The sequence below is a fragment of the Pseudonaja textilis genome, chromosome 3 (assembly GCF_049901715.1).
Source record: "Pseudonaja textilis isolate UNSWEBS1 chromosome 3, rPseTex1.2, whole genome shotgun sequence".
Classification (NCBI taxonomy): Eukaryota; Metazoa; Chordata; class Lepidosauria; order Squamata; family Elapidae; genus Pseudonaja; species Pseudonaja textilis.
This window is the reverse complement of record NC_141992.1, coordinates 171,958,231-171,982,648: the sequence shown is the minus strand read 5'-3', so window position 1 is coordinate 171,982,648 and position 24,418 is coordinate 171,958,231. Positions and strand designations below refer to the sequence as shown.

At 39.2% G+C, this 24,418-nt stretch overlaps 1 protein-coding gene and 1 long non-coding RNA gene across 2 annotated transcripts in view; both read left to right on the top strand.

The window, feature by feature from the left end:
- The window catches only part of LOC148126425 (uncharacterized), a 402,020-nt gene that overhangs the window by 354,661 nt on the left and 22,941 nt on the right, over positions 1 to 24,418 (top strand). The window lies entirely within an intron of this gene.
- Positions 1 to 24,418, top strand: part of CNGB3 (cyclic nucleotide gated channel subunit beta 3) — a 70,442-nt gene that overhangs the window by 25,127 nt on the left and 20,897 nt on the right. The window contains exons 4-8 of the mRNA XM_087931484.1: positions 16,889 to 17,025; positions 19,394 to 19,558; positions 19,951 to 20,159; positions 22,721 to 22,771; positions 24,165 to 24,251. Of these exons, the coding sequence (XP_087787610.1) occupies positions 16,889 to 17,025; positions 19,394 to 19,558; positions 19,951 to 20,159; positions 22,721 to 22,771; positions 24,165 to 24,251 (649 nt within the window). The remainder of the gene's footprint in view (positions 1 to 16,888; positions 17,026 to 19,393; positions 19,559 to 19,950; positions 20,160 to 22,720; positions 22,772 to 24,164; positions 24,252 to 24,418) is intronic.

Sequence of the window (24,418 nt, the reverse complement as noted above, 5' to 3'; positions counted from 1 at the left end):
ACCAGTTTGACACCTCTGCTATATATTAACACCAACTAGCTGTCTGAATACAGGAGGAAAACTTAATCTCACAATACATGGACAGTCTCAGCTACAAAACTATTCGCATCATAGACAAAGACAAACCCCCAAATACTAAAGAATTCCTGGAAGTTTGGCGTTCAGACAAATCAACCCTCAATAGACATGTGGACATAAACCACATCCATACACCATTAAAAAAAGGAAATAAAAAACCTAGAAAGGAAACAAAAATACTGTAGCATATCAACAGCCCATATTCAGATAAGCAGGGATCAGTACGAGACAAGCAATCAGGCAGAAAACAATATTTTAATCAAGGAATCACCAAGGAAAAAACTACATACCTACCAAAACTGCCAGGATAAGCATTAAATAGGCAACAAACTCACACTTGTTCATGCAAGCAAACAACCAACAACTCCATAGTGATTATACAATTTCATAGAAATAAAATGATCAGTTATTCCTGCCCCAGGGAGGAAAGTGGATAAGTAATTGTTATGTCCTGAGGACTCAAGGAGTTCTCACTCAGGTCCACTCACTTGTGTGGGCGTTATTCCCCCATTCCCATTGGTCAGTTCTCCCCAGCAGCCAGCTATAAAAGCAGGCTGCGGGGTCCAACTGGCTGCTGATTGCTGCGAGCCAGTTCCAGGCTTGGCAAGCACGGTCAGCCCTTTATTTGTAAATAAAGTACTGTTGCACTCATGCTCTGGTTCAGCCTCTCATTGCTCAAACTTAACACTGGCGACGAGGGTGAGATGGCTACCAGAAGCACCTTGCAACCGCTGAGTCACTAGCCACCGATCTACAGCCCAGAGAGAGCGATCGGCTGGTAACAAGGGAAACGCTGATCCGCAGCCAGAGAGAGCGGTCAGCTAGCGAAACGAGCGATCAAAAAGAGCAAACGCAGATCCGCAGCCAGAGAAAGCGGTCTGAGTCAAAAAGTTAGAAGCGTCTGTAGCCGCTTGTTAGCCTCGCTACGGGGAAAGTGAAGCGCTGCGAGCCGCAGCCGCTCTGCATTTGGCGCGAAATTCAAACGGGTGTCATTTGAATTTCGAGCCAGTAGGAATCACAGCACAGCGCTGTAGAGAGTCACTAACGCCCACTTTTTTGGCGCGAATCAAGACACCTCCAACGGCTAGCAGCCAACGTGGTAACCCAGAGAGAGAGAAAGAGAGGGTAGCGAAAAACCTCTCCAGAGCTGATATCACTAGTAACTCACGAGCGTTCGTAGTCCCAGAGAGATTTCTCCCGCAGGTAGCCCAGCCGTTCCAGCACCATGAGTTCCAATCCAGTATTCCCGGCGTTTAAACCAGACGAAGAGAAGTGGGAATCGTATAAGAACCGTTTCAATCATTACATCGATGCGGTCGGCCTGTCGGATGCGGGAGAGCATCGGAAAAAATCCTATTTCCTAATCTACTGCGGAGCCACCGTTTACGATACCGCTGCAGCACTCGTGGTGCCGAGAGAATTAAAAAACGTTCCGTGGTCCGAGTTGCTTGAGATCCTCACAAACCACTACGCTCCCAGGCCTTCACAAATCGCCAGGCGGTTCACGTTCCGAATGAGGAAGCAATCTAGTAAGGAGACCATCAACCAATATATGGCCGCCCTCAGAACAGCAGCCCTGCACTGCGGGTTTGGAACATACCTGGAGGACATGCTCCTCGATCAATTGGTTTGTGGGGTCAAGGATCTCAACCTACAGAGGCGACTGCTAGCTAAAAAAGACCTCAACCTCGCGCAAGCGGTAGAGGAGGCCCTAGCAGCCGAGCTAGCTACGAACTCAGCCACCGAAATTCAGGTCCCAAGCGCCAAGCTAGCAGCGTTCCCAGTCCATTCCGAAGAGGTGGAAGCGGAGGAAGGCCAACGATGAGAACGATGTCCATCGCCTCACCAATGACAGACGGTCGCAGGTAGGGGCCAAACATGAATACACCGGTCCACCCAAGCACATCACCCTGTGCCTAGCCTGTGGGGGATCACATCAAAGGGCCACCTGCAAGTTTAAAGGAGCCGTTTGCAACAACTGCCATAAGAGGGGGGCACATTGCGAGAGTCTGCCAAGCCCCCAAAGCGCTGCACAAAGACCCCGTCCTCGCACTCCGGGACCACAGAGGCAAGTATTAAACTGTCGCACGCACCGCCTTGCCAGGCGTACTTGCCACTCTGTTAGTAAAATTTCTCTCTCCGTTTCCCTAGAAGGTAAACCGTGCCACATGGAGGTTGACACAGGGTCAGCGCTCTCAATAATCTCGTGGAACACCCTCAAGAGACTCCACCCCAGCCTATCTACTACCCGGCTTCAGAGATGCCAGTTCGGTCTGAAGGACTACCAGGGGAAGGCCATTCCCGTGATCGGCAGAGGCAAGTTCTTTGTCAGTTTTAGAGCTTTTAAAGGCCACCTACCTCTAGTGGTAGTTAACGGCAATCTACCCACCTTATTGGGGCTCGATTGGTTTCCCCACCTCGGCCTAGGGTTAACAGGAGTCCATACTGTCTCAACCTCAGACACTGACTCCTTATTCGCTGACTACGCAGATGTGTTCAGCGAGGAGCTGGGGTGTTATAATGGAACCCTCATCTTGTTCACCGTTGACCCCCAGGCAGTCCCAATCAGATTAAAACCACGTAGAGTTCCATTTGCTATTCGACCAAAACTAGACGCTGAATTGGATAAACTACTAAAACAAGGGGTCATTGAGCCAACAGATTTCGCCAAGTGGGAGACGCCTATTGTCACACCCCTCAAAAAAGATGGTAGCCTGAGAATTTGCTCGGACTACAAGACAACAATCAATAAATATTTACAAGTTAGCGCCTATCCCGTGCCCGTCATTCAGCACTTATTACACACATTCGAACCGGGCAGTATTTTTGCTAAATTGGACATGTCTCAAGCATATCAACAGTTCCCTGTTGATAACCAAACAGCGGAACTTCAGACCATCGTCATTCACAGGGGTGCCTTCCGATGCAAGCGTCTCCAATTTGGCGTAAGTGTTGCCCCGGGTATTTTTCAATCCCTCATGGAGCGGATTTTACAGGGCCGCCCTGGTGTAGTACCCTACTTCGACGACATCTTGGTCTCGGCCAGGGACAGACCCCAACTCTTCCAGAGAGTGCGAGCAGTGTTAGAGCGGTTCAGACAGCATGGCCTCAAGTTAAAAAAAGAAAAATGCGCCATTGCCACTAGACAGGTGGACTTTCTGGGTTATAAAATTGACGCCTATGGCATTCACCCCTGGAGTCCAAGGTCAGGGCGATCCACGAAGCTCCCACACCGACCTCCAAAACGGAGCTACAAGCTTTCTTGGGACTCCTAAACTTTTATGCATCCTTTTTGCCCCATAAAGCCTCAGTAGCCGAACCCCTACACAGATTACTAGACAAAAAGTCACCGTGGCACTGGGGGCACAAAGAAGACCAGCCGTTTAACGCCGTCAAATCACTACTTACGTCAGAGGCAGTGCTCATCCAATTCGACCCCAACCTTCCTTTAGTACTGGCAGCAGACGCATCCCCTTTTGGAATTGGGGCGGTCCTTAGTCACCGACTCGCCAATGGCGCCGAGGCCCCCATCGCCTTTTTCTCCAGGACGCTCTCGGCCACGGAGCGAAATTACAGCCAAATAGACAAGGAAGCCCTAGCAGCTGTTGAAGCCGTGAAAAAGTTTCACGAATTCCTTTTTGGCCACTTCTTGAACTGGTCACCGACCATAAGCCCCTCCTGGGCCTACTGGCCGGCGACAAACAGACACCTCAAGTCCTCTCCCCTCGGATGACAAGGTGGACGCTTTTCCTAGCGGCCTACTCATACAAACTTATCCACCGCCCGGGCAAAACTCTATCCCACGCTGACGCACTCAGTCGCTGCCCCTTACCCGCTCCGGCTGAAGACCCAGCTCCTGTCAATGCCATTTTTGAAATCACCCAGTTGGACCTGCCCATCACCGCCCTTGACATCGCCGCCAAAACCAAGGCAGACCAAACGCTCGCCCAGGTGCTCGACTGGGTGAGGAGGGGGTGGCCGGGAGGCAATGTTGATAACAAATTCGCACCCTTTAAGACTCGCATGCAGGAGCTGTCCAGTTTGCAGGGTTGTCTACTGTGGGGCACTCGAGTGATCATTCCGACCTCGCTGCGTCCGAGTCCTGGAGGTGTTGCACGAGGGACACCCGGCATTGTGAGAATGAAGGCGTTGGCACGCAGCTACGTGTGGTGGCCGGGTCTAGATGAGGACATTGTCAATTGGGTAAGTTCCTGCAGCATTTGCCAGGAATCCCGTCCTGCTCCCCCCATCGCCACCCCTACCAGATGGGAGAGCGCCAGCGCCCCTTGGTCTAGAATCCATATCGATCTGGCCGGCCCCGTGCATGGAAAGATGTTCCTAGTGGTCGTGGACGCTTATTCCAAGTGGATAGACGTGGCGCAGCTATCCACGACCACCACACTAGCAATCACCAACGTGTTAACGCGCCTGTTCGTTACCCATGGACTACCCGACTCCTTGGTCTCCAATAATGGCCCACAGTTCGCATCAGTAGAATTCAGCCATTTTGCAGCCAACCTAGGCATTCGCCACATTTTCACAGCCCCATTTCACCCTGCGAGTAATGGGTTGGCTGAAAGGGCCGTCAGGACCACCAAAGAGGCCCTCGCTAGGTTTGGCAGAGATGACTGGCACCACAAACTCTCACGGTTCCTGATGAGCCAGCACTCAACCCCCTGTGCAGTCACCAATAAGTCCCCAGCGGAACTTCTGATGGGCGGCGCCTGAGGACTGTATTAGATAGACTGCACCCACAATACTGCCCTGACTCTCCCCTCGCTTCCACTTCGGGGGTTAGACATTTTATGTTACAGGAGCCGATATTCGCAAGGAATTTCGCTGGGGACCCACTTTGGATTCCGGGCGAGGTCATCGCCGTCACCGGGCCGAGATCATATAGAGTCAGGCTGGAGGATGGTCGCGTCTGGAGGAGACACATAGACCAACTCAGAAGGCGCCTCAGCAACCTCGCAAACAAGAATCCAGAGTCTCCAGTTGAAGGGGAACCGTCCCATCCGCCACCCAGCCACATCGCACCCAGTGACCAGTCTGCGCCAGCGGTCGTTCCGGTCAGCCCAAACCCGGACAACAGCGCCCAGAGAGTTGATCAACCAGATCCAACCCACGAGAGTTTGACTCCAGAAACCAACCCGGTGGTTTCCGAGGATGCCCAGTCCAGAGAGAGTGTTGGCGACACTATGCCAGCTCAACCGTCACAGACTGATACCGAACAGTCAGACAATGTTCCCGAGTTGCGCCGCTCCGGGCGCCAACACAAACCCCCCATTTACCTCAAGGACTATGCGTGTTCGCATCTGGGGGGAAGGGGTGTTATGTCCTGAGGACTCAAGGAGTTCTCACTCAGGTCCACTCACTTGTGTGGGCGTTATTCCCCCATTCCCATTGGTCAGTTCTCCCCAGCAGCCAGCTATAAAAGCAGGCTGCGGGGTCCAACTGGCTGCTGATTGCTGCGAGCCAGTTCCAGGCTTGGCAAGCACGGTCAGCCCTTTATTTGTAAATAAAGTACTGTTGCACTCATGCTCTGGTTCAGCCTCTCATTGCTCAAACTTAACAGTAATCATTGTGTCTATGCATTATCTGGTACTGGAAATGTTTCCAACTATCAGTTTGGGGCAGTGGTGGTGTTCAATTTTTTTTACTACTGGTTCTGTGAGCATGGCATGGTGGGCATGGTGTGGCTTGGTGGGTGTAGTGTGGCTTGGTGGGCGTGGCTTGGTGGGCGTGGCAGGGGAAGGATACTGTAAAATCCCCATTCCCTCCCCACTTCAGGGGAATGATATTGTAAAATCTCCATTCCTTCCCCACGCCACTAACCTGCTTTCCAGTTCCATTCTCCTGTGCAGGGCAATGAAAAAAGACCCAGCCAATCCGTTGGGATTCGGGGGGGCAGAGAATAGATGGGGGCGGGGCCAACCAGAGATGGTATTTACCAGTTCTCTGAACTACTCAAAATTTCCGCTACCGGTTCTCCAAAACCTGCTGAATACTATCTCTGCTTTGGGAGGAAAGTCTCATGTAGTGGATAAGATGAAAAAGCAACCATGAGCAGCCACTTGCAGGAAGCAACCTGTAGTACAATAGAGGGTAGGTGATGTTACTTGCAGGAAATTGACGATTGCTACATTCAGTCTGGTACTAACTTCTTTATTTATTAATTTGTAATTCCCCCCTCTCTTTGCTGATTAAGCAGAGTGCCTGCAGAAATAATATAACACATAAAGTATACCACTAAAATCATTATTCAGGAAAACAATTCTGTTTCATAAATGAGTTCTTGTGATGCTAACATTAAACTACTGATGTGGAATAATGGTTTGAATCATTTGTCTTCATTATTTTCTACTGTATTTATTTTTGTAAGTGTGGATGATTACTTGTTCATTTGGTCCCTTGCAAGACATAGATCACCTTGAGCTCCTGAAGGAAAAGGGAAGGGGATATTAATCTAATCACATAATAGCTCAAGGAACTTGAAGGAAATGCCTTCTCTATAATAAATTATACTTATATTGCAACTGGAGGCATCAGCTTTGGGGCAGACTACCAAAAAAATATTGAAATCTGTAGAAGAAAATATCTGTATCTGCTTCCAAATTCATAAACCTTAAAACATGGGAGAAGAAACTCGAGACATTGTTGAGATCACTCCACCTACTACCTCAGCCAGGAACAGGTTGAAAGGCTCGTACTGGCTATTTAGTCGCAAGTTTAGATTGTAAGAAGAATTTCTTAGTCTGTTTCTTGAATTCCAAATAATTACAAGAGGCAGATGTTAGAAGTAGAATAGTAGCCTACAACATTAGATATGTTCTACCAGAGCTATATATTATGACAAGTGGGCTTTGATGTTTAGATATGCAGATTGAGGTTCCTGCCCTAGGCTTTGAGGTGTATGTTAGGTGTGTTATGTGAGGTGTGTGTTAGGGTTGTTGCCCTAAGGATGTGTTAAGCTTGGGAAGGAAGAACTTCCTTAGGTGTGAATTATTATGAGACGCTGGCATCTTCCCTGTTATTCTAAGTGTTAGGATTGTATGTTTATTCAAGAGATGGAAGTTACTAGAGGTGGGGTGCAAATCAAAAGCTTTTAAATACCAATGTTCTTTTCTATGTTCTTTTCTATTTAAATCCTAAGTATATCATAAAAAGTTATGAAATAAGTACAAAAACTTTACATGTCACATTACTCCCCTTTTCACTTGCTATTAATTCATTTAGGCACTGCTTTCTGTCCCAAATTATGTAATAAATATAACCTTTCTTCAGGATTTTTAAAAAGGAATTAAACTACTTAATGATTAATATTCTTCAAAGCTTCAGAGTTATTTTCTATATAACTAAGCCAAATGAAAATCATTTTTTCAAGCTAATCCAAACTTCAAAAATTCATATATAGCAGGCTATCATTAATATCTCCCAAATGTAAAAATGGAAAATTGGAACGGAATCTGTCTTTGAAAATCTTTGACCTAATTTAGCATAATTTATTTGAGTTATTCTAGGTTCAGGCATAGTAAACTGGCTGTCTGGCTGGTTGGTTGCTTGGTTGAAAAACCTGAAGCAATCATTTTAAATCAGTTACAAAACTTGTTAATTTGAAAAAAAAAATCTTGCACTAAGAGTTTTTCAGTGGCAATCTATCATACTCATCTTAGCTCCCATTTTATATTGGATCTAGCAATCAAAATTCTATGCATTTCAACTCAGAAATAACTTATAAATCTACAAAAGTCTATATTTATAACAACTGGAATAGCTACATTGCATTTCTTTTTTGATATATAATTTGCTTTTCTTTATAGAGACCACACTTGGAATACTCCATCCAGCTTTGGTCGCACAATGTAAACAAGATATTGAAACTCTTGAAAGAATGTAGAGAAGATACACAAAGATGATTAGGGGACTGGAGCCCAAAACATATAAAGATTTGGTTGCTGGAATTGAGTATCCCTAGCTTAGTGAAAAAAGGACTAGAAGTGACATGATAGCAGTGTTCCAATATCTAAGGGGTTGTCACAAAGAAGAGGGAGTCAACCCATTCTCCAAAACACCTGAAGGCAGGACAAGAAGCAATGGGTGGAAATTAATCAAGGAGAGAAGCAACCTAGAACTAAGAAGAAATTGCTTGCCAGTTAGAACAATTAATCAGTGGAACTACTTTCCTCCAGAAGTTGTGAATGCTCTAACACTGAAAGATTGGACATGGATTTGTCTGGAATGGTATTGCAGGGGTCTTCAAATTTGATAGCTTTAAGGCTTGTGGACTTCAATTCTCAGAATTCCTCCTCCAGAGTTGAAGTCCACACGTCTTAAACTTGCCAAATTTGAAGACCCTTGATATAGGGTTTCCTGTCTTAGCAGGGGGTGGGAGTAGAAGACCTCCAAGGTCCCTTCCAACTCTTATTCTGTTATAAGCTGCCTCAGTCACCAAAATAAGTTTAGGTAGTACACAATGAACTAATGAATACATTTTAAAAGCAATCAACCAGTAATAAAAGAGAAGCTGCATTAAACTCCACATTGGGAAAAACATAAATCAAATAAGGATTAAAATTCAGGGTCTTAAATCACCCTTCAGACACCATTAACAGTAGATAAATAATTATACTTTAGTACACTTATTTCCACAATTAGGCCTTAATATAGACTCTTTCTCTCTGTATCTTTTTTTTAATGCTTTATCTTCCAAAGTTCCCCAGACTGTGAGCCGTGACAATTAGCACAGGGGGAGAGGCAGTTCAGGAGCAATTCTGTCTCAGGCCACCATCACTCCCTTTTCCCAATCATATTGCCCATCAGAGCCTGTTCCATAACAAACAGTGCAAAACAGTGTCAGGTAAATACAAGTTAAAAGTCTTTATTGCCATGTCATAAAGTTCCTGAGAGTAATTAGAGATTACTCTAGTCAGAGTGTTAAGACTTGCCTTGCTGTTTGAGGCAAATAGTATTCTAAGAGCAGGAGAAAGGAATAGACATTGTATTTTGGCAACAGGAAATTATATCAGCTGATCTGATTATCAAGCAAGAGATTGAGTGTAGGTCCAAGAGTCAGAATGACAGGGACAGAGGTCAAGAGTTCAAGACTTGTTCAAGGGCTTGATGGCTCTTCTTACAACCTCAAGTGCTGGAGTAACTGAATTAGGGCCATTGTTTTCTTTTCCTCTCAAGGTTCCTCTCAAAGTTCATGCTTTGATCAGGAGCTGATGATGTGCTCTTGAACTAGGCAACCAGGAAAATTATATAAAGGATAGGAACAACAGTTCAGCAGAACAGGATAAAACAGACTGACAATTCACTTAATTGATGACTTACAGCTAACAGAACATGAAAGAAGCAACTTGGATAATCTTAAATGGATCACTTTTATCTTATTGCTGCGTGAACTTTGTGGGCTACAACTCCTTTTGTGAGATACATGTAGCAAATAATACATATGCGTTTTGTGGGTGGGTAAAAAAAATTTTTTTTCTCCTTACAAGAAATAAATTCAAAAAGGTAAACAAGACCTGCAAAAGCAGATTACTATGCAAATCACATATTACTTCAAGAATCAATTAGAGGAATAAAAGACCGAATCAGCAGGGATGTAACCTATCATGGATTAATAAGCATAGAAAGATTAATAAAACAAATAACTTTCAAAGGAACAATTATTTTTTAAAAATGAGATTGCTATTTCCAGTATCTACTGAGTCCAAGTTTCTGGGTCAGAACAGATAAGATGACTATCTAAAATTTGCACTGATATGTTTTCCCCTATGGATTATACAGTGGAGTTAGGCACAGGCCACAAGGATCATAAATTGTATAGGTCTGCATTAGAAGATGCCTTTTGTTATGAAGCTTTACTGTGATGGATAGTTTGCTTTAGCTTGCCCATAATTTAGTCTCACTCAAGAATAACTATGACATTGTTTAGGCACATAATCAGAGCTATTAAATGAGCAATTAATTATGCTATTAATCACCATGCCTTCATTAATTATAACAAAGAGGAATCCCTAAGAGAATCACCTAATAAAATGAACATTGCATCCATCTACAATCAGCTTATCTGTTGGAGCATGAAACAAGTTTTAAGTGACTGTATTAAAGTTGTGATGGTACAAAAGAAAAGTGGAAAAAAATAAGCACACTGTGACAAATTGAGATGGTTATAGTCAAGCATAATATGGCAAAGATTTGCTAGAACTCCTTTTGTTACGCAAATTTTATTTTTCAAAACTCAATTGTCTTTGTGAATGTATGTTAAAGGATTATGACCCTTTCTTTGCTGCATTTAATATTTGAGGAGGGAGTTGAGGGCAACAGATAACAGGTTGGTTGATTAAAAATAGGAGAAACTCTGTTATGTGGATAGGGCAAATTTTAAGGAAGATTTTATAATTACATTGCATTAATCTTACTTTAGGATTTACTTTAAATTTCATGCTTCCTTCCACAAAATGGCAAGAAGTTAAGCTAGTGACTTCTCTAGATCATGGTTGAAGGGAACTTTCAGGTACAGTATAGAGAAATGTAATTTGGAAACAAAACAAAGGACTATGGGAAACTTCCATTAGAAGGTTGCTGTCCTAAATGCTTTAATCAAATAGGATTGAAAACTCCTGGAATCAAATATTTTTGTTTGTATCTGGAAAGGACCCTTCCTCGGAAAAGATGGAGGAGGAGTAGAACAGGATGAGGAATAGAGAGCCCTTTTTGCAATACCGTAATAACTCTGAAAATAAATGTACTCAAGCCAGTTAATAATTAAATAGTATCTCTGGTGGTGGGATTCAATATTTTTACTACCAGTTTTGTGGGCATGGCTTGATGGATGTGGCAGGGGAAGGATACTGTAAAATCTCCAGTCAGAGGTGGTATTTGCTGGTTCTCCAAACTACTCAAAATTTCTGCTATTGGTTCTCCAGAACTGGTCAGAACCTGCTGAATACCACCTCTGAGTATGGCCAACTAAAATGGGGACATTTAGAACCAAAGGATGAAGTATCCAATCCCTTTTCAGGCTACTTCAATGGACGCATACTATTTGTATGGATTTCTCAAGAAGGAATGAAGAGGGAGAAATGTAAACTCTTTCCCAGAAACTTTATTTAACCCTTTCTTTTATTCTTTTGTCCTGAAAGTGTTTAAGGAATATTTTATACCAGGAATTGAAAATTCAGCATGCATTATTGCATATGTGCTCCATATGGAGTCCATGGAAATAAAAATTCAATAATGTAAATAATAATTTTAGGAAACACTGAATTGTTGTAGGATAATCACATCTCATGTTGTGATGCCCTCATTTGAAATTTTATGAGATTTGGGGAAAGTATGACAACTTACAATATTTCTTCTGGAATCTTTGTCATATCTGTCTTTAGTTTTTCTCTTAGTTTATTTTTGAACACTCCAAGATTCACTGATTAGTAGTAGAGGTTAGAACACAGGTTGGAATCCATTAGTGTACATCACCACTAACATATTATCAATCCTGGACAGGAAGCAATGAAATTCACCCATTGTTTACAAGAAAGCTTTTAATTAATGTGGTAGGAAATTTCACTGAATGGAATTCATCCAAATGTTAATGAAAATGCATGATTCTTAGAAATGGCATTATTGGATTACAGAATCATATTAAATTGTTTTCAATGCTACCAACAGCTGATTATAAAAATAAATTTATTTATTTATTTATTTGATTTGTCAATCACTTACAAGATAATAGGTATAAGTATATACATGAATACATGAAATGGGTACATATAAGAAAAATAAAAGAAACAATAGGACAGGGATGGTAACACGTTGGTGCACTTATGCACACCCCCTACAGACCTCTTAGGAAAGCGGCGAGGTCAATAGTAGACAGTCTAAGGTTAAAGTTTTGGGGGTTTGGGGAAGAAACCACAGAGTCAGGTAGGGTATTCCAGACATTGACCACTCTGTTGCTGAAGTCATATTTCCTGCAGTCAAGTTTGGTGCGGTTAACCTTGAGTTTGTATCTATTGTGTGCTCTTGTGTTGTTATGGTTGAAGCTGAAGTATTCATTGACAGGTAAGTCATTTTAATGTATGATTTTATATACTATACTTAGATCAGACCGAAGATGGCGTAATTCAAGGTTTTCTAGGTCTAGAATTTCAAGTCTGGTGGCATAAGGTATTCTATAATGAGTAGAGGAGTGGAGAACTCTTCCTGTGAAATATTTCTGGACTTTCTCAACTGTGCTAATATCAGATATGCAATGTGGTCTCCAGACTGATGAGCTGTATTCAAGTACTGGTCTAGCAAATGTTTTGTATGCTCTAGTTAGTAGTGTGATATTACCAGAGAAAAAGCTATGTAGGATTAGGTTAACAACTCTTAATGCTTTTTTGGCCATGTAGTTACAAGTATCCATATTTATCCTTATCTGTATAAAAAAAGGCAAAGGTAATAATAAAGAACTCATACCTGACTCTACATCTCTATTTCTTAGCTCATCTCTATTTCTTAGCTGAGGGAGCCAATATTTTCTGTGGTCATGCAGTTAGCATGAGTATATGCTAAGGCTTTATGTTCCCATTGAAGTGGTATCTATCTACTCACATTTGCATGCTTTTGAACTGCTAGGTGGATAGGATCTGGGGCAAGTAATGGAGCTCATCGCATCATGTGGCTCTTGGGTCCCAAACTTGGGTTCCAGCTGACAAGCTCAGGGTCTTTAACTATTGAGCCATTGCATCCCCTAATTTGTATAAAAAGAATACAAAGAAATAGTTTATACTTTCCTCTCACAATCAGGTATTATTCACCTTGATTGTTATGGGCAACCTCCTTCTTTAGAGAAGAACCTGGGCAAGTAGAAATCATAAACAAACCTCTTTACCAACAACATGTCAAAAAAGTAACCAAATGATAGGACTGTCCATGATTTTATAGAAATAGTTTTAACAAATATGAGGGCTTTGTGTCATCTTTTGTGATGACATTTTTTAAATGTCCAAAGCTAGAGCAACATTTTTGCTTATTCCTTTTCGTGTTTAGGTTTTGTAGGCCTTCAAGATTGTTTTTAAGTATTAAGTATGTTTCTAAGTATTTGGTAACTTATACAAACTAAAGGCAGTCTGTCATGTTTATATCAGGAATTTTTGTTTTTATATCAGAAACATTTTTGTTTTAAGCAAATATGTTAGAAATGTTTAAATTAAATGCAGATTCTTTTGCAGCTGCTTTTAGCAGTACTTCACTTATATCCCAGTAGATTTCTTTTCATGTGTGGAGTGAATGAAGGTCAGGAGAATGTATAACTTTACTGCAGGCTCAGCACAATTTAATGTACAGTATTTTAGGCAACTGAAATTCATGTCATAAATCAAAAATCAGTTATTCAGGAAAAGAGTTCATTTCTATTGAAGGACTGTGCCCTAGCTCATCTGAAGTGAATTATCAAGTATCAGGGCAGTATTAAAATTGAATAATGAAGCAGCACCCTTTGGCTGTTTTGAAGGGCTAGCTAATCTAGTTATGTTAGTTGGTGAAGAAATGGATGTTCATTTCCAGAATATTTGACAAAATCTATATAAGCCTTTCATACTGATCTCGCCAAGTGCTCACCTGGACATGGTTTGCAACAAGATATCTTGCACTAACCAGTTTAATAGGATGCAGAGTTTTCAGGGCAGTTAATGAACTGAATTCTGAGAGGGTCAGGAAGCTTCCACAGATACAAGTTACTTCTGCAAAGGTTCTGGAAAAGGCACTGCACTTCCAGCAATTATCCTTTTTTCCTGATTTGAGCCATGATACCTTCCTGAACCCACCCATTGCTCTCTTACACTTAGTTAGGGGGGTTCCTGACTGGCCTAACTAGAGCAGCACCAGAGCTGTACATAAGACCCCGTTCAGCAATCTAACACTGCAGAATCAGCCAGCCAGGATTGTTCTCCAGTTGTCTTCAATCTGGTCCTAAAAAGAGAGGCTGGGTTAGAGAGGACTGGTTTATCTGTCAGCTCTCCCAGGTAAAACAGTCAAGACTAGATGAACTAAATCTACTTTATTGTAAGTATACATTAACAGAATTTTATTTGATTTATTTATTTATTTGATTTGTCAATCACTTACAAGATAATAGGTATAAGTATAAACATAGTTATGAATACATGAAATGGATACATATAAGAAAAATAAAAAGAATCAATAGGACAGGGATGGTAGGCACGTTGGTGCGCTTATGCACTGCAAGACTGAAAGTATAAACTTCCTACTGTTGTGTTTAATTCCTTGATTCATTGGGGCAGTTTCCTTCCTAAATTTATTTCTCTGACCATTAAGCCACTGGAGGCTCCGGTCTCTTGTGTCTGTTTCCTAAGTAGCATCTCCTCACCTCATTGAAATATTCCACCTACAACTTCAGACAGTACTGTAAAGGATCTTTATAGGGATGTCTGTCTTCCTATAAAGCAATCACACAGGCAATCATACCAAAATTTCCTAACACAATACCTAGGTTTTCTAACCTGTTCATTACATAAATTTGTGGTGACAAAAACTCACCTTAAGAAATAAGTCAATGCAAATTAGATAGGTCCAAAGTAGTTTCTCTATTAAGTTAGCAAAAATACAGTGATCACTAGACTTCTACCCAGAACTAGACAAGAGCCAAAAGACTATTTAGCCCAGATCTTATACATGTTTGCAAAGAATTAAAGGGAATATATAGTAAATGGATAGTCTACAATTTAGGTATGGTTTGCTGATGGTATTGCTGAAGGAAGCAGAGCATCCTTCTTGTCTAGCTCCAGAATAGCTTATAACAGTTCTTAAATGTTTTGGTGTAGGAGCCCTATACATATTTTAAAAATGTTTCAGGATCCAAAAAAGGCTTTGGTTTATGTGGATTGTATCTATTGATAATTACTGTATTAGAAATTTAAACTGAGTCATTTTAAAATATTTGACTTCACAGACTTCCTGACAATCCCCACACCACATTTTGAGAACCAGTGACTTATAGTATATAGAAATTATTTCACCAGAGACACAGAAGCCATGCAAATTGTCCCTATTTTTTTTTATTATTGTAATAGCATTATTAACATTATGAACGAGGTAATATGAGCGAAAACAGAATTGTGGGAGTATCTGGTCTGCAGGTGAAAGTCCTTGGTCAGTCCAATCAGGATGTTGTGCCAAAAAGGAAATGCATGAATTAGAGAGTATTTTGAGATTTGCAATTCTCTGGTTACATTGCAGTTAACCTCATTTAATCTGCCTGTGTGTGTGTGTGAAGGGATTCTTTCTAACAATGTTGATGCTATACTTAGCAAGTGAAGTCAAACAAAGCATCTTTCTAAAACCAGTATTTCTAATATTATTTTTAATTTCAATAGAGTTCTACCTACTCCAACAATGCACACATTAATAGACTTTTGCCCCTCCTGTCCTTTAGGGACTCAAGATGATGTATATAACATTTATCCTTTAGTTTTATGCTCACAACAACATTATCAAATATGTAAGTGTGAGAGATGTGGTGACTGGACTTCTTTTTTTGTGTGAATGGAGGTAATAATGATCATTATTTATGAAAACTTAGTTTTATGGAAAATAATCAAGGAGAGATCCAACCTAGAACTAAGGTCACATTTTCTAACAGTGAGAACAATCAACTAGTGGAACATCTTGCCTTCAGAAGTTGTGGGTGTTCCATCACTGGAGGGTTTTAAGAAGACAATCACCCATCAGAAAAGATATAGGGTCTTCTGTGTAAGCAGTGGGGTGGGCTAGAAGACCTACAAGATTCCCTCTAACTCTGTTGTTCTGTTCTGTTCTGAATTATATTTGAGAGAAGAAAGTATCTTTGGCTTTGGGAAAGGATAACATAGTAGGATTTTTATCAAGTGGCATTAATATTCTTATGATCAAGACACATAAAGGATGACATTGCATTTATGTGTTATAAGAACTTTGTAATAATAAAAATAATTTGATGGTGGAATCAGTAATTAAAAGATATGACCTTTTCCGGATATCATTTTAACTATTTTAATTGTACTTTAATAGCTTTGTTTCCAAGAAATGTGTGGAGCCAGATTTAGTGTAGCATAAAAGATTCAAACTGTATTTCTGAAGATGAATTGAATAAAAAAATAGAGATACAATTCACTGTATATTTATTTTTTAAAAAACCATCCAAATGTGCAAACACATAATTGCAGTCTTAATTTTCCAGTTTATGATTCATAAACTGGCAGTGAGAAACAATTAATGACAATTATGTTCCTAGCATACCAGCAGAAAGAAAAGACAACTGTAATGGTGATCTCCTGGTACTTTTGAATGCAGTTGAAGACAAGTGTTCTTTCTTTGAATCAGTGGCCAATTATTTTTTTCATACAATGTTTAAATTGGCCTGCTTATTGGATGCAAAAGAAAAGCTGAAAGGTTGCACATTGAATAACGAGAGAAAAGAATTTTGGCTGCTGCCTGTAACTATGTAAGAATGAGGAATAGTCCACATAATTTATGGTATAAAGGAATTAGTTCTTCAGCATAGCCAAAGGTGTAAATCTACTGGCAGTGATGAGACTGTGCTGTCTCACTTGAGCATATGTTTCCTATACAGAGTAGGCAAGATATCTAACGCTTTACTTCTGCAGCATCTGCTCTTTTAATAATCAAATTATTCCACTCTCAAGATAAGGGACCATCTGTATTATTGCTAGATAGTTTTAAGTTTATCTAAATACATGGGTGTAGTCATATTTTTTTTCAAAGATAATCATTGCCCTACCACTTGCACTTCCATTAACAGCCCAGAAATCATTATCAATGAATATGCACAAATACAGCTGCAAGACATGGTCCAAAAATTGCGAGAAAGAACAGCTACTTATAAGGAAAAGGTGACTAATCCAATAATCTCTTCACCAGAAGTCAGTCCAACTGCATGTAAGTTGTGGAAGCTGTACCTTTTTTACTTACACTGTGTTATGAATGGCTTGAAGGTAATGAATTGGGAGTGTGAGCCAAGTTGTCCAGCTGGTTTAATTCTAGAGCAGGGGTATCAAACTTGCAGTGTTGTGTTGTCATCACATGACGTATTCTGACTTTTCCCCCTTTGCTAAAATGGGGGTGGGGATGGCCAGCGCATGATGCATCTGGCCCACGGGCCATGAGTTTGACACCCTTGTTCTAGAGTATTACCATCCTGGTCAGATATGTACAACACTAACCCAGGAAGTTTCCCTTTATCTACCAAGTCATATCTTTCTCTTTATCTACCAAGTTTTATAGTTTATTCAATGCTTGACAAGAATCTTACATTATTCAGCCTCAAAGAAATATCAGTACAGAAATATATTGAGAATATACTGAGCTGCCTCTACTTTTCTGAGTCACAAATGTTTAACTCTGTAAAATAGTGTTCTTCAAAAGTTTCCTGCCTGTGATCCCAACCTGAAAAACTGAATTTATTTCCAAGAACACCCACAACATGGTTACGTGATTAAAATTTGGACACTTAGTGACTGGCATGTATGCACGATCCTGGAATTATGTGATCACCATTTTTGACCTTCCCACCCAGTTTCTGACCAGCAAAGACAATGGGGGGAGCCAGATTCATTTTCCAACGGCATGATTCACTTAACAACTGTAGCTTAAAAACTCATAAAATGAGGCACAATTAATTAAACTGATGGAGTTCAATAACCAGACATTTTCAAGATGTCTGACTGCCTGTGCAGTGTTTATTCCTTTTATACAGTTTTTACAAGCAGACAAAGGTAATATAGAAACAGCACCTGGATTGGTGAATTCCCCCACCAATCCTTAAGAATATACAAGTAAGGAAATGGTGATGTTAGCAGGTGAGATCATGTACAATCCAGGGACAGCTCTTCTAAGTGAGATCATCTAGGTATTTGAGGCCCATATAGGTGTTAAGGCACAGCAGTGCGCTACTTTCACCCCCTACAGGTCCTCTATTGCTACTACACTTAACAACATTGTTGTTTTAGAATGAAAATTTTAAGACTCGGTTGGGGTCGTAAGTCAAGAACTACCTGTATTTGCATGAGTATGGTTTCCACCAGGGAGAGGGTATGAAGGTTGCTAATTAATTACTGTTTGTCTTTTAATTTATCTGTCTTTGTTTATTTTTTTCATTTTGGATTCCCAAAGTCACAATGTTCAAGTTGGAAACCCACATAAACTCTAAAAATATTATTTTTAATCATGACTGAAACCAAAGATATATTTTCCCAGTCAACCTATTATGACATTCAGAGAGTATTTTCAATAAAATAAAATTATATAACTTTTGGTGCAATGAAATAATCTCCCTATTTCCTATCCTGCTTATTTAGTTACTAATAATTCCAATGCATTTTTAGGCTGAATAGATTCATTAAGACACAGTAAGATGTGAATTTTATCTGAAATCAATATTCATCATATTTAACAATTGGCAGAATAAATGTTTCTCTCTTTTTTAAAGAAAGATTACAAGCAGTATACCTGTACTATATTCTATAGTTCAATGAAAATGTAAACTGAATTTAAAAGACACAAAATATATAGTGGAAAATTGAGATTATAATATATCTATTTTTGTTGTTTTGTAAAAAAAAATTTTTTTTTTAAAGTAGAAGCCTCAACTTTAAAATACTGTCTCAATGTTTCAGGGTTTTTACTCCTGAAGCACTATTCTCACAGTTCACTCTCTTTGTTAAATATTATGTACTGTCTTTTATTCAAAGACACCTACATAGAAATTAGTCTTTACGCATGGCACAGAGACCACATGTAGAAAGTAGAAAGCTTTATAAACACTTTTTAAAAATGTAAGGACACATTACAATTCAACTCAGAAGCTGAATAGACATCAATACTCAAAAAACTCTTTTGGAGTTCAGCACTAAAGCTAATGTTTCTTTTTTCATGAAGCTACTTGACACAATTGCTGGTAGTTTTTATTTAATGACTGCCTTGAACAGTGACCACCATTCAATTATGATAGTGATGAAAAGGTAACTTTGAGACCAATCCTCGCATTAATGACCATTGCAGGTCTGCAAAGCAAAGAAAAACTGTAGTAAGAACATAAGCACAGTCATAGTTTCACTTAGAATCTGCTTCATTTAATAACTGAGTTGTCAGTCAGATAATTTTTTTAAAGCAATAATAAATGTTTTTTTGAAGTTGTAAAAAGAGTACCGCTAGGATAAAGGATCTAGGATAAAATTCTGTAGTTTCAATGAACATGGTGCATTTGAGAAAGTAGTATTAACTTTCTGATTCTCCAAAATTTATTTAGCACCCCAAAACAAGCCCCCAGCCCCTGCTGCCAAAGAAGAAAAGAAAGAGGAAAAGAAAGAAGAAAGCAAACCCGAGGAAAAGCCAAGTTCTACAGTCAAGAAACGTTCTGCGAAAGAATATATGAAAAAATTTAAACTGCCAGAAACCATAGATCCATTCATAGGTACAAGTCCAATTCTCCAGAGGAAGGAGTGCTGAAGATAGTGAAATTCTCAGTGATTATCTTTGGACATGCAAAGACCTTTGCAGACATCAAGTGCTATTGCACTATAGATAAGCATGTTTACCCTTTTGTTAACTTAGACTGACTATTAACTTTGCCCCGAAATATGGAATCTATTAACTGTTGGAAAATAGTGACTGAAGTTGAGCCTTCTAAAAATAACTTTAGTGTACAGGTTAACTAATAATAAACCACGCATCACTTATCAGACTGCAATTAAACATAGCAAGTTATGATATTTTCCTTAGGTGCTTCATTTATTTTTCTGGAGAAATGTATTCCCAAATCCCAATGATAATAATTTAAGCAAGAATGTTATTTTTCTTTTCCAGATCGTCGCTATATAATGTGGTTATTCTTAGTTACTGTTGCTTATAACTGGAACTGCTGGTTCATCCCACTGCGATTAGTATTCCCAGTTCAAACATCCAGCAACATAATATACTGGATTGCTGTAGACGTCTTAAGTGACATCTGCTACATCTGTGATCTCTTGTTATTTCAACCGCGAGTACAATTTGTGAGAGGGGGAGATATAATAGTAAGTAAAAATAGAAAGAAAGAACTGAGAACCCTGAAGCCTAGTGGGCTAGGTTGATGTTTCTTACCAGAAAACTCAAAAACTCATTCAGTGATGAAATTCAATATTGTTTGTGGGGTTAGAACAGAGTGCCTTTTGTGCTACAAACAGAACCCAGAAAACCATTGAATGGCATCTATTACTATTGATACTGTTGGAAGAAATATCCATCTGGTTCTCCCAAGCTGGGAGAAAAACACTGGAAACACGAAGGCTTATTTGAAAAATGGTTTAATCATGAAGCAGAACCACCAATGTTTTCTGGATTCTAGAATTTGAAGTCCACACCTCCAAATGTTGCTGAAGTTGAGAAATGCTAATATAAATCACTTAGTCTGCCTTTCTCAGTAATATCTTAACTTGGCTGGTAGCTCCTGCTTACCTTTTTTCCTGATTCCTCTTTGCTAGAAAAGCTCTTCCTCCTAGCCACTGGCTAGAATCACATTTCTCTACAGCTCTTACATGCTAGGCACCAGGAGTGCAATGTAAAACCTTCAATTTGGCCACTGAGTCCTTTAAACGTCATCAATTTCCTTTAAACCCTATCAACTCAAGAACAATCCTGTTCATTTTCAGTCCAGAAGACAGTTCCAATCATGCAATCAGTTCTTTTAAAATGCACATGGAAGGCTACAGTTGTAAGCAGGCTGTTGCCAAGTGAAAGAAGACTAGATTAATTTTTAGAATTCTGTTAAACTTCTCTGATAAGGAGATAGCATCATTTCCCACCAGAGAACAACTTAAAAATAAACAACTTAAAAATAAACAACTAATCATTCTTAATAGATGCAATGCTGACAGTTCTAATGCTAATGAGAGCACATTCATCCGGCTTCTAAATGAAATCATTTTTACAGCAGTGTTACTTCTAATGGCTCATCCCTGCTATAATTGCTACCAATAGATTTCAGCAGATTGATTGCAATAATCATTACATTTTTCCTTAAAAAAATAATAAAACCCCAAATAAAAAAGTGTGGATTTAAAATGAGGCTGAAGATTTCTCATCCAAAACCATGAATTTTATTCTCCCTACCTACCCTTCACTTACCTACCCTTCTATTCTTCCAGCTTGTTTTCCAAATTTTGTTTTGAAAAAAAGCCCTCTTCTGGCAATATTTCAGCAATATGATCTTTTTTCCTCTCTGTTCAGTAAATTAGTTCTCTAAGTATCATTAATAGCATGTAGTCCATGTATTCTTACACAACAGGTCCAGTTTAATGCCTTGTATCTCCAGGGCTGAGAAAGATAGGCTTAAAACATTGAAAGACACCTAGCAACATTATAGGCAATATTGAATTAGTTATTTCCTACTTAGGTACCTGTGGAAGGAGGTTGTGATGTTTCCAAAGCAATATTGCCCAAAGTCTAAGAACAAGTAATGCATCAAGGGAAAGCCTTAAGAGTAGTTGAAATCACACTATATTTCTAGGTGTTGTAAATAATGTGCTGATTCCTATAAATGTTGTTATCTGAAGGAATCTATGCCGTAAATATAATCCCTTAGTCTCAATATTTTCTCAGGATTTCTGACAACTTAAGTTGACAGTTAGATAATTTCCAAAGTTTCCTTCAAATTTATAATCAGGTTTAGGAGTTCAAGACATGGGCAGTGCAAATTGAGACTGCATAAAGCAACCAAATTATCTTTCCAATAAATACAGGTAGTCCCTCTGAATACAGGTAGTCCTTGACTTACGAACACAATTGAGCCCAAAATGTTTGTTGCTGACACATTTGTTAAGTGAGTTTTGCCCCATTTTACAACCTTTTCTGCCATTGTTGTTTAGTGAATCACTGCAGTTATTAAATTAATAACATGGTTATGAAGTAAATCTGGCTTCCCCATGGACTTTGCTTGTCAGAAAGTGACAAAAGGTAAACACATGACCTGGGACACAAATATGAGTCAATTGCCAAGAATCTGAATTTTGATCAGATGACCATGGGGATGTCACAACAGTTATAAGTGTGAAACAGTCACTTTTTTCAGTGCCGTTGTAACTTTGAATGGTCATTGAATGAACTGTTGTAAGTCAAGAACTACCTGTAATTTCAGATCCATTGTTTTTAACAGAGCTGAGATGTAGCTGATTATTGGACTGCAATATAGCACTCATATACCAATTTATAATGCTTTACAGCCCTCGCTAAATGGTTTATAGAGTCAGCATATTTTCCCCAAACTATCTGAGTCCTCATTTTACCAAACTCGGGAAGGATGGAAAGCGGAGTCAACCTTGAGCCATTCAGAATCGAATTCCTGGAGTGAGCAGTGAGTTAACCTGCAGTACTGCATTTTAACCACTGCACCACCATATACTTTTGAAAGTACCTTTAGTAAATTTCTATGCACAGGGTGCACTATATTCTTTAGATAAATAACTTGGGAGTATTTAAATAATATAATATATTTTGCAAGTGATTATGATGTGATCCTACACCACATACTAATTCTCATGTGTTATTGAGGTTATTTGAAAGTGCTTTGACTGTCTCCTCTTTCTGTTTCTACTTTTAGACAGATAAAGTAGAAATAAAGAAAGCCTACTGGAATTCATTAAAATTTCGGGTAAGTAAGATGAGTAAATCAGATAAGATTGATAGGGTATTAGTTACTTTAATTCATTGGGAGACAATGGTATCTGTTTTTTTAACATGGCAATCAATAATAACAAGTTTTAATTACCTGAATTTTTACAAAGTAAGGAATCAGTGCCTTACATATGAATAAACAGACTAAAACAAAAATATATCAATAAATAAAATTCTTAAACCATTTACAAATAATGAAACAGTTATTAGCTGGAAAAAGAAATCAAAATATTTTGAGAATCAACTGATTTCTATTTTGGCATTCTGGTAACTTACTTAATTTCCAAAGGAAAACAAAGGAAAGTCATGAAGTGGTAAGGAGGGAACTTTCCTAATATGAAAAGGCAGTCACAGGAGGGAACAGTCCCAGGGATGGGATTCAAAAATTTTAACAACCAGTTCGGTGGGCATGGCTTAGTTGGTGGGCATGGCTTGGTGCTAAACAGTCCCCAGTAGAACAACCAGTCAGTGAGGCTTGTATTTCCTGCATGGGTGAAAGTAAGGTTATGGCCAAACGGTGGCCACAGTCCAGAGTTGGTACCAGCCTGGTCCCAATGCCAGTCTGCAATGCAGACTGAAATTTATGAAACCAGATATACCCATGGGAAGCATGGGTGGCAAATGTAATGCAGAAGCCCCTTATTCTGGCCACTGATTTCTACAAATGGAATAGATTAAAACCATCCAGAATACTTTGCCAAATTTTAATCATAGGCTGAAAAAATAGCCGCACTCATTGAAGGTGAGATTGGAAGTCAAATGAATAAAATGAATTAAAACATTATAAACATAGATTATCCCATGTTTCTGTTGACATCTTGCAAAGATGAACACACCACAACATCACTATTGATGTGTTTGTTTTCTTAGCAACCATCTATATTAGAGATCAAAAACTAGAAGCGCCCATCTGTGTAAAATTGTAAATATTTTCACAATTGTGAATATTTTCACAATTTTACACATTATCACATCACAGGGAATAATGAGAATAATTTATTCTTCCTACTTCGCATCTCAATTAGACACATTTTGACGAATATTCAGAACTCAATAAGTCAAATTAACTTCAAGTAACTTTTAATACAATTATTAGAATAGAATAGAATAGAATAGAATAGAATAGAATAGAATAGAATAGAATAGAATAGAATAGAATAGAATAGAATAGAATAGAATTCTTTATTGGCCAGGTTGATAGGACAAAGAATTTGTCTTGGTGCAAATAGTCTCAATGTACATAAATGAAAAGATACATTCATCAAGAACCATGAGGTACAACACTTAATAATAGTCATAGGGTACAATAAACAATTAATTATGATTAATATTAATTTAAGGAAGACTAACTGAATTGTTTGCTTCACCAGCTTGATTTATTTTCAGTAATTCCGTTTGATGTTTTATACATTATATTTGGATTCAGTACAATATTTAGAGCAAACAAGATAATGAAGGTAAGAAGAGATTATCTATTATTACTCTTAATCCTGGGATAAAATTCATACTCCTTATGGTTCATTGATCACACTAGGGATGAGGTAGATTCAAAATAAAAACATGTCACACACTTTCTGACTATACATTTCAAATATTTTTCTTTGGGGAAAAAGGTTCATTTCTT